This window comes from Lutjanus erythropterus, chromosome 14 (genome assembly GCF_056507025.1).
Source record: "Lutjanus erythropterus isolate fLutEry1 chromosome 14, fLutEry1.hap2, whole genome shotgun sequence".
In the NCBI taxonomy this organism is placed as follows: domain Eukaryota; kingdom Metazoa; phylum Chordata; class Actinopteri; order Lutjaniformes; family Lutjanidae; genus Lutjanus; species Lutjanus erythropterus.
Genome location: NC_139330.1, coordinates 935458 through 946771, shown reverse-complemented (window position 1 = coordinate 946771; position 11314 = coordinate 935458). Strand labels below are relative to the sequence as shown.

At 40.8% G+C, this 11314-nt stretch overlaps 1 protein-coding gene across 6 annotated transcripts in view; it reads right to left on the bottom strand.

Annotated features, from left to right (window-relative positions):
- Window positions 1–4639: 4639 nt before the first annotated feature.
- The window catches only part of LOC146314984 (LIM domain-binding protein 3-like), a 42420-nt gene continuing 35745 nt past the window's right edge, over window positions 4640–11314 (bottom strand). For 3 of the 6 annotated variants that reach the window (XM_084735483.1, XM_084735481.1, XM_084735482.1), the window contains 7 exons: window positions 10399–10512; window positions 7100–7296; window positions 6642–7005; window positions 6227–6407; window positions 5437–5557; window positions 5215–5330; window positions 4640–4918 (listed from right to left, as the gene is read on the bottom strand). In XM_084735483.1, the coding sequence (XP_084591609.1) occupies window positions 4829–4918; window positions 5215–5330; window positions 5437–5557; window positions 6227–6407; window positions 6642–7005; window positions 7100–7296; window positions 10399–10512 (1183 nt within the window). In that variant the 3' untranslated portion in view covers window positions 4640–4828. Of the gene's footprint in view, window positions 4919–5214; window positions 5331–5436; window positions 5558–6226; window positions 6408–6641; window positions 7006–7099; window positions 7297–8949; window positions 9007–10398; window positions 10513–11314 lie in introns of all 6 variants that reach the window. The other 3 variants (XM_084735486.1, XM_084735484.1, XM_084735485.1) reach the window with 3 other exon arrangements.

Here is an 11314-nt window from a genome sequence, read left to right as displayed (position 1 = left end):
CCAGGTGTCCAGAAACAGGGTGAGGTGATTTTAAAAAGACAAATAAATCAGTTTTCCAGAGTTTTCATCTGTGTCTCAGGGTTGACAACAGAGCAGATGAAGACTGCTGATGTTGTTGATGAAAGCTCCTTTCTTTCTATTTCTTATTTCATTGTTTTAAACGGTTAAGTAAAAGAGTAAGGGAGTGATATTTACTATCTGAAAGATGTAACATTTTAAACCACATCATTATAAAATCCAGTAATTCAGTTAACAATGTATTGTTTGTGATGATAATAAATAAATAATAGTTCTTCCTCTGTGCAACAGAGAGTATTAACCTTAAACAGAAGAACGAGGTCACACTGAAAAAGAACGGAATTCTACATAATTGAGAGTTAGATTATTACATACGTGTACAGATATAAATGTGTGTATGATTTTACGTCAGTCTTCATCTTCAGTCAGGACAGAGTAGTGACTGATGACATGTTGAATATAATCCAGTGTAATGATGCTGCAGTATACCTCAGTATTTCCCAAGAGTTCTAGAGTTTTTCTGATTTGTTTTTGTTTCCCGTCACAGAGGCAGAGTGAGAGCTCTGCATTTTCCTCTCATCTGTGCTTCCAATCACTGCTGCTCTGCTCAGTCCTGCAGAGAAAACTGCAGGCTTTTATTTTGAAATCAAGTCTAAAAGCGACCCACGCGCCCTCTGCCGGTGATTAATGGAACAACACGCCAATTAAAAATTACTACACTACTACTACTACTACTACTACTACTACTACTACTTATAATAATAATAATAATAATAATAATAATAATAATAATAATAATAATAATAATAGACTAAGCCATAATAATGCATGTAAGTAAAGAAGGATTTTGGGTGTGACAGTAAGTTGATGTTGATGAGTAACTCCTGACATTTCTCAGAGGTTATGATCTGTGAGTCACACTTACAGAAAACTGATGATAAAGTTTAGTGAAATAAAAACTGAAAAAGAAACAGATGAAGAGAAGAAGGTTTTTTTCTCAGTAAAATGATAATAGCAGTTTTTTGGAGGGAGGTCTGACCTCTGTACAGCCGATATCTCCAAAACTCTGCAACTGTAACTTCTGCAAAACTACCTAGGTTAATAAACAGCACTACAAGAAAAAGGAAAACTATACATTTTGAATTTTTCGGTGAACTGTCCCTTTAAACAGACAAAGTGTGGACAGCAAATGTGTGTTTGAAGTGCTCATTTTATTCAACTTGCAACAACACATACAGTTTATTCTTGAAATATTTAAAACCTGTTAAACAAATGTAGTACAGCAGCTGAACCTCCAACAAGCAGGAGAGTCTTCATGTTACTTCAGCTTCTGTCCTTCCTCCAGTCATCATTGTGGCATCAATAATCAATAATCAACAGCTGATCGACACCAAAAACCAGTTCAAAACACTCTGTAATAAAGTTAAACATGACGCAGTGACACAAACACTAAACTAAAACCGACGTCGCCTCCTTCCTCCTCATGCTGTGACAAACAATCTGCATGCACACACACTCAGACACACACTCACTCTCACACACACACTCAGACACACACTCAGACACACACTCACTCACACACACACTTACACACGTACTCATACACACACAGTATAAAATGTTCAGAGTAAAAACTGTACACCAGCACACACACACAGTCATCAGGAGTGTGTGCTGGTCAGACAAACAGAAAGGCACAAATGAACAGATGAACTCTGCAGGGAGACGAATCTGAACTTTTTCCCCACAGAAACATCTGAAAAACACCAAGAGTCCTTCTGCTCCAAATCATTTATTCACTGAGGCTCCGTTCCCACTGCAAACCAGCAGGAACCAGCAGGAACCAGCAGAGCTACAGAGGATCAAGACTAACAAAATGAAAATTTAATCAATAAATGACTCAATCATTTAATTAATATGGAATTAAAGGCACCAAAATAATTTACTGGTTGTTCAGTTTTGTGTCAATTATCTAGTTGCTCATTTAACTTTGCATCTTGTTTATTAATTTATGCATTTTAAATCTATGTATTTTTTCTGTATTATTTCCCTTTGCATTTTTCCCCAAACTTGAATTTTATTTTTACATTTCTTTGTGCATTTCTGCTTCATTATGCAAATGAGAGGAAGTAAAAAAATAGAGGATTTAAGATAAAGGTACATAAATATTGAAGCAAACTTAAATGTGAGACTTATTTTGTACATTTATTGACATATGAACACATTCATTTAGTCACTAATTTATTTATTTGTTTATTATTTTGTCAGTTTGTTTCCTCTGTACAGCTCTGATCACAGGATGTGTTAAAGTCAAACAGTTCAGATGTTTTTATTTATTTTGTTGTGAACTGGGAGCAACAGTTCGTTAAGCTGCAGTTCCTCTGATGGCCACTAGATGCTGCTAAAAACACACCGCCTGTATTGAAGTGAATGGGAAACACCTCGATAAAAAAAATTAAAAAGTTCAGCTCTAAGAAGAAAATTTCTTTTTTTTAATCTAAAGTCTGAGTGGAATTTTTCAAAGTGATTTATTTTAGTAAGAAGATGTTTATTTTTAATTCTTAATACAAATCCAGACGTTGCATTTTTATGGATGATGACGATGGTATTTTATAAGATCCTGTGTGCACAAAGTAAAATAAAATAAAGAACATGATGTTCTTTGATTAAATGTTAAACATTAAAAACAGTCTTTAGTGTGAACGGAGACATTAAGTGGCCTCATAATTAAAACACAGCTGTAATTAACAGTCAGGCTCCTACAGTTCAGTTACAGCAACAAACACTGACAGAATAATTAAAAAATGAATCCATCAACACTCAAAATACATCTTGTGATGCACAAAACAAATGACAGAAGTAATAATCTGAGGAGCACTGAGCGCAGCAGTGATGATATATTAGCTTTAAATAAATATCACACAGTCAAAAGACTCAATAAATATCAAATTCAAGGTTATTTGTTGCATAGAAACACCTACAGAACGTGAAGTTAAATAAAGGATTAGTAGCTACACTCCACATCTCATCATCACGCACCATCAGACAGCAGCCTCACCTGAGCAGCTTCACCTGGAAAAACTACCCATAATACACCGAGAGAGCAGGGGACGAGTCCAGACTGTCTTTAAACAGAGACATGTCTTTTTCAGTCAAACATCCTGTGGAGATCAGATGATGGAGGACAGTCCTGAGTTTCTCTGATCATCTTGTGTCTCTTTGTAGTCGTGATGCCTGTATGTGGTTGTTTTCATGGTTGTTGTGTTTTGCATCTCTGTGTGCCTCTTTCTGTGGTTGTATTGTGTCTCTTTGTAGTCATGTTACGTCTCTATGAGATCGTTTTTGTCTTTTCGTACTTGTTTGACTTTTCAGTTACTGGAAAACTTCATACAGAGATTCTGGTCCAGTTAGTGTCCACGACACTAACAAGTCACCCACATTTTGTCTCCAGGGGCCTCTGCTGGCCCTCTGGGGCCCTCTGCTGGCCCTCTGGGGCCCCTGCTCACCGTGTCACCAGTCTTAGAGAACCACATGTTTTCTGACGATGTGTGAATGAACTCTGATGAACTCACTCAGTCTCATCCACAGGTTCACCTGCTGAACGAGGCCGCTGTCACCTGGTCGTGTTGCATTCACTGACACTCACTTCTAACAACATGTCACACACACATCAGATATAAGGCTTCTTCTTCATGAGCTCCAACACAGACAGACAGACAGACAGACAGACAGACAGACAGACACACAGACAGACACACAGACAGACTGAGAGCAGAGACAATCGTGTTTTCGTCAAAACCAAAACAGAAAATAAAGAGTTTTTATATCTTTTAAAATGTAAAGGTGATGCTTCATGTTTCTGTCTGCTGCTCTGAAGTTTGTTTCTCCAGGTGAAATATTTTACACTCAACCAAACTTTATTAAAATAGTTTTTTAGTTTAGCAAAGTGGAAAGAAATAAAATAAAGGTAGCATTCAGGAGACCTAAACAAGTCCAAATCAAACCAAGCACACAGACGATCCAAAATATGATGAGGACAATAAACTACAGCCGGAGTCTCAAGTGTTCAATTATAATCAATATGTAAATCGATACATTTTAAAAAAGGACAACACTTCATAGGATATATTACAAACAAAAAGTTAAGATGTGTTTTGAAGAATAAAAAAAAAATAGATTATTAAATGTTGCATGAAATAAATTTATTTTTTTACTTTTAAAATTAAAACTGATTTAATTTTAAAATGACACAGTTTAGTTTGTTATTTCATCACTTAAAGACAGAATAAGTAAAAAGAATTATAATAATTTACATTTTTGTTTATTCGTTTGGCACTTTTCTACAAAATGAGTCAAAATCCAAGCAACAAATTATTAAAATGGTAAAATTATTATAAATATTGACTGAAATAAAGCCTTTATTTTATTTTATCAATTGATTTTGATTGATTAGAACTGAACACTGAAAAAGTCTGCTGTTATTTCATTTGGCAGCTCCAGACTCCATACAAACAGCACGGCGGTCACAGTGAACACTCGTGTCGTTTCTGGTAGAAAACATAAGAAAATAAACGTCCGTTTGTGACAAAGTGGTTCGATGGACGACAGAAAACATCACGACTTTGTTTTGCATCAGAATCATCAGGCAGCGTCGTTTTAATCGTTAATATTACTGCACCAAAAGAAAAAACTCACACCAAAGTGTAGTTTGCATAAAGAGTGTTTCCACACAGCTGTAACGGTTGTTGTCGTGGGTGGCGGCGGCGGCGGCGGCAGCGGCGTTGCCCCCCGGGGACAGCAGCAGGTTGGTCTACACGTTGATGGCGTGAGCGTGCTTCTTGCACAGAGGTTTGTCTTTCTTTGAGTAGAAAGGTTGACCCTCCAGGTTCACGTGGCACACCTGCAGGTACGACAAACATCACATGACCCGCTGGACTGAGCGTGACGTTTCATTTCAACGTCCTGCTCTCACATCTGTCCGCTCGAATCGTTTTACAGCAACAACTCTAATCTATAAATACATTTTGACGTGTTATAATTCCAAGTTAGTAAATCCATAATGATGTTTTGATTTGCTGAATCTCATGGGATCCAGAACAGACTGGACCTAAAACTGTCTGCCTCCATGGAAACCTGATGAGACGGAGGCGGAGTTATGAAGTGACTCTGAGCGTTTGAGTGGTTTCAGTTTCTCACCGCACAGACGAAGCAGGTGTCGTGCCAGGTGTGACCCAGAGCCTCGATGAACTTATCTCCAGCTTCAACAGGGAAGTCACAGCCGTGACACTTAGTGCTGAACAGAGCGATGTAATCTGACGGAGAGACACACACACAGACATTCTTACAGCTTATAGCTCCACCTCTGACCTCTGACCTCTGACCTCCACCATCTTTAAAACAGTGTGAACGTCTTTGTACCTTTCTCACAGTACGGCTCTCCGTCCTCCATGTGGAAGAGGCTGTTTCCGAAGGCTTTACCGCAGGCCGCGCACACGAAGCAGGTGGTGTGCCACGTCTGCCGCAGAGCGTGCATCACTTCCTGTTAACACACAACGTGTCAGACAGGCTGAGGTGTGTGTGTGTGTGTGTGTGTGTGTGTTTGGGTGTGATAGCAGGAAAAGTTTTTTCTCTTTAAATCGTGTCAAACTTCATCAGATCCTGAGCAAATTTAAAAGAGTCCTTCATGTTTTAGACATTTAACTCTGATCAGACGTCCTCTGCATTTTTACAAACCAACTGAACTCTTATGTAAGTTAAAGTCGTACAGACACAGATACAACGACTACAAAGAGACACCAACCAACCACAAAGAGACAAAATGAGTACAGAACGAGCACAAAGAGACATTACGACTGTATTTTGTGTCTCTTTCAGTCTGGGGTTTTTGCTCCAGTGTAGGATGATCTGTTTACACAGCTGTGTCCAGGTGTCCAATCTGTCCATTTCTGTCAATTCTCCAAAGGTTTAATTTCATTAAACTTTGCACAAAATGTGTGTAATAAATGACATCAACCCCAAAACTGCTGCAGCAACTTATGAGACAAAACAACAATAATTTTCTAAGATCTGATTCACTCTTTAACATGTGAATAAAGAAAACAGAGCGCAAAGTAACTATGCAGATGGACAGGTGGACAGGTGGACAGATGGACAGCTGGACAGGAATACAGATATACAGGTGGACAGGTGGACAGGCGGATCGTCTCACCCCCATGATCTTGGTGTTGCAGCGAGCGCAGGTCGGAGCGAAGAACTCCTCGTAGCAGTTCTCACAGTAGACGTTGTTCTGTTCCTCCACGAAGCTGACGTCGGCCAGAGACATGTGGCAGTAGTGACAGTTAAACTCCTCGGGGTGCCAGGAGCGACCGAGGGCCACCAGGAAGGGGCCCCTGGAGACGACGGCGACGACGACGACAACAACAACAACAACAACAACAACAACAGAAACAGATTCTCAGGTGTGTTAGGAGACACATTTTCATGGTGTTTACCTGAAGTCTTTCATCATTTTTAAATGTTTCATCCTTCATAAGAGTTAAAATTCTGATCATTATATATTTTATCATTATTCTAAACTTTATTTAAACTGTTTCAGAATGACATCACTCAGCAGGTGGAGTCACCTGATGATGCTGTTGCAGGCTCCACACAGAGGCGTACGGCTGCTGGCAGCGAACCTCTCCGCTCTTTGAGCCACGCCTCTCGCTACAGGAGAGAAGGGGGCGGGGCTGGGAGTGATGGGGGCGGGGCTTAGAGCTGGAGGCGCGGCAGGGGAGGGGTTGGGGATGTAAGCCGGTGGAGGAGGGGCGGCCTGGGGCAGCGGCTGCACCTTTACGGAGGTGGTGGTCTTGCTCGGGTCGAACTTTTCGGCGAAGTTGGTGTCGGACACCCACGGGGGTCTGTTGGAGGAGGCGGGGCCAGCTGGGGCCGGGGCGGCGGCTGGAGGGCGGGGCTGAGGCGGGACCGGAGCTGGAGCAGGAGCAGGAGCTGAGGGTGGAGGAGAGGAGAACAGAGAGCTTCAGCAGACCAGAAGGTAAAATAATCATTTCCACGTATCGGACTGGATCTCAGGTGTGCTCACCTGGCTGGGTGGGGTAGATGCAGGCCGTGCTGACCACCTTTGGAGGGGCGGAGCCAAGAGGGATCTGAATAGAGCTCTGCTGCGTGGGCGGGAACTGTTGCGTGGGGGGCTGCTGGTACTGCTGTGGCATTGGCTGGTAGTGCTGTGGGGGCGGGGCTTGTGGAGCCTGGTACATGGCAGGAGGCTGAGCGTACTGACTGCAGAGGGACGGAAAAAATGTCAATACATCGCTATGTCCAGGCTGCAGGCAACGTTTCTGTTCTAACAACCTGTGAAGCTCACTGAGGAGTGATACAGCAATAAAAACACACACACACACACACACACACACACACACACACACATCCTGTCAAACTGACCGGAAACCTTCTCAGACTTTTGATTAAATGTGAAACTTTTTTATGCAACTTGGTTTTTGAAAATGTGCTTCAACAGCTGACTGTGTTTTGTGTCTCTTTCAGTCTGGGATTTTTGCTCCTGCGACGGACAGATGTTTGACTATTAACATGTCTGTGTCCAGGTGTCCAGTCTGTCCACGTCCCCTGCAGTCAAATGAAAACTTGTGCTAAGTTTCATGAGTTACCTGCAACATTTGACTTTACATTACATTACATGTCAACGACCAAGTTGCATTTATAGTTTCAACATTTAATGCCAGAAGTCTACGTGTGCAGATTCTTACCTGACTGTTCCTCGACGTGTCAAACACTGATTTGTTGATTTGCAGATTAAAAGTTTTTCAAAATTCACATGAAACAGGTCCAACAAACTTTCATTTGACCTGCAAATCATCAAATCTGTGTTGACTGAGTGTATATCTACACAAAGTACAAAGGATAAATAAAAGTTAGTGCATTTTTTAATTAAAAAAAAGCCTGAAAACCAGCCTGTAAGAAAAGACTGTCAGTGTCTCCATGAAAGACAGAATAAAAGAAAAAAAAAAAAAAAGTGTCAGCTGGATCCTTTAGAGCCGTTAGAAGAGCTGCAGCCTGTGAATGGATGAAATTGTTAAGTCTTGTTACTCAACAGTTACGTGATCCTGAACTCAGCGATGCACCAACACTGCCGGGGTTAGAACTCCAACTCCCATCAGGGTCAACTATTTCAAAATAAAGGCTTCAGGATGCTTCAAATACAGTGGAGTGAGACAGTCTGTGTACGGAGGATCAGTCAAATGAACAAAGGACTTTCAGGTTTGTGTCCCATGTGAAACCAACAGTCAGTTTATTTTTAACTAAGTGACGTAACTGAACATACAAACATTAACATTATAATTTACATAAGTAAACTTATTTATTTTAACCCAAACCAGGTTTTTTCCCCAAGTAGTTTTTGGACATTGCGTGTCTATATTCAGATTTCTGCCCGAGTTCATGTCCCGTTATCAAGTCAAAGTTATCCAAGTCATTATAATTTCACCTGCCTCATGTGACTGATGTAACAAAATGTATTTACTTAAAGACAAACCAAGATCTTTTTCTAAGTTTAACCAAGTGGTTTTGGTGCATAAATGTAACCAAACTGTGGCTGTTTCATAACGTCAATCACATGTTTAAAAGGCTTTCTGGCAGAAAGGCACTAAAGGTTCCTTATGAATCGGTGTCAGACTTTGAGAACAGCGTTCAGAACCCTTCAGACTTCAGACGAGGTCCAACAACATCCTACACGCAGTTCATTTGAAGCACAGTGAGGCCTTGAATCCACTCATGTTGCTGTGAGGAGTTTTAGGATAAGAAGCTATGTAACGGCAGATGTGGTGTTATGCAGCGTAATAAAGGAGGCAGCGTGAAGCGGACTGAACGCTGGCAGCAGGAGGACTGGATCCACTGGATCCCTGCAGGTGCGGGTACCTGGAGACGGCAGCTTTACGCTGGACGCCGTAACCAGCGGCAGACTGTCGCTTCAGGCTGCAGATGTAGAGACAACAACAGCAGAGGTCACCATGACGATCTGCATCCAGATGTAACCTCCTGATGGTGCTAATCCAGATGTTTCCTGCCCTTTTTGTGTTGTTTTCTTAGTGTCTTAACATGAACATGAGATCTTTGTATCATCAACACATTTTGTAGCATGTTTTCATCCAGTGAGCTCTGATAACAGCAGATCAGAGAACATCCAGCAGAAAAAGAGACAGAGATTTCCCTCAGGAGGTGGAGACCAAAAACAGAGCTAACAGAGACTCAGCGCTGGACACAAACAGGACATGTTGCTCTGTCTGTCTGCTGGATGTTGAAGTGTGCAGCTGTTTGAAAAAATGTCTCACTCTCTGGACCATCTACACCTTCAAGAAGTCAACAAACAAACACATTAAAAACTGAACTGTCCCAGATGTTGGACTTTTCCCAACAGCACATGAACACAACACGTGACTCTAAAGCCTCACGAAGGAAAAAACCTCTGATCACAACAAAACTCACACAAACACAACATCACATCATCATCATCATCATCATCATCATCATCACAGCAGGTCTGTCAAATCTACAGTGAGCCAAGAGGGTCAATATTTACTGCTAAACTGGAAATTTTTTAAATACTGTGAAAATTTTTATCTTTTTTATTTGGATTCCCCAAATATTTTTGTCATAACATTTAACAATTTTAGTTTTATTTCTCTGTAATCTCTTGTCAGTTATTCTCCTAAAGATCTAATTTCTTTTTTATTTTACCATCCTCTACTTTTTATTCCTTTTCATGTTCTGTTTTTTTAAAAAAAACCCTCCAGTTTAGACACATATTGTTGAAAAAACAGACATTTAATTTGAATAAATGACTGAGTTCAGGTTACTGTGATGACGAAGGTCACCTGACTATTTGTACCAAGTCCAAAACCCATAAAATGCACCAGAATAAACAGCATTAAATGGCTTCAAATGCAGAGACATGAGCTGCAACACGTCCTTTAAAATAACACACCATTGATCGACCATCAGACTGACAGGAAACATGACGTCTGGTGTTTTTCTGTCAATAAATCTCATGATCAGATTCAAACCAACAGCGTGTTAGTCTGTCTGTGGCTCCATCTCTGATTCACACACAACGTTTAGTCAGTTAGTCGACACAATCAGTGTTGGTTTTTGTCTGGATGAAATTTGATTAGAAGAAGAAACACAGAATCTGACCAGACGAACTTCAAACAGATCCAAGAATCTCACTCGCTGAACATGATTTGGATTTTGGGAAGTTAAAAGTTGAAATCGATGATAAATGAATAAACTCTCTACTCGCTGAACAAAAGCTTCTCCAAATCACATTCAGAGTAAAATGCTCAGATCTGCTCACAGCTGATTGGTTACCTGTGAGGGGCGGGGTCAGATGGAGCAGGGGCGGGGTCCAGAGGCTGCATGGTGGCGCTAGCAGGCGGAGCTGCGAGGGCGGGGCCGGCAGAAGCTGGAGCATGCTCAGTAGGGCTACAGCAGAGGAGGGGTTAGAGAGAGAGAGAGAGAGAGAGAGAGAGAGAGAGAGAGAGAGAGAGAGAGAGAGAGAGAGAGAGAGAGAGAGAGAGAGAGAGAGAGAGAGAGAGAGAGAGGGGCGCTCTGGGCTGGAATCAAAATAATATTCAGTTTATATGTTTATATATGTGAAGACGTCTGCATGCGCACATATATAAACACTGACACACATCAGGTTAGTCAGAGGCTGCAGGAGGAACTGAGCTGAATTTGATCTCATCTCATCTGCTCAGGTTGATCAGCGAGGACGGCGATAAAATGTCAGCTTTTATTTATGATTTCAAAACGAGGTTTCATGTGCAAAAACAAACCAAAGAAATCTGATTACATCCTTCATTTTTTGTCAGTTTATCTGCCTATTTTATCTTTAATTCAACTTCCTGAATTAAACGTCTTTTTACTTGATTTCAGTGCAACAACCTGCATTTTTCTAGCTGATAATTTGAAAGTGAAGGCGTCTCCTGGACGTCAGTAGTTTTCTCAATAATCACTGGCTGGATCGTGTTCAGAGGAAACATTATTATGTTGAGACAAAAGAGTTGAGACAATCAACAGTGTAAAACATTCTGAGTCAACAGCTGCTGCATAAATACAGTTTGATGGTTGGATTGAAGTGAAGAAGCTTTTAATAAACCTCTTCTTCTTTAATATTGAAATCAATCAATTCTTTAATGTGTATCCATGCAGATATTTGGGGATTAATCAAAGAATTTCAGTATTTTATTTCTTTGTGTTTTGTCTTCCTGTGTCTGTCCTCCAG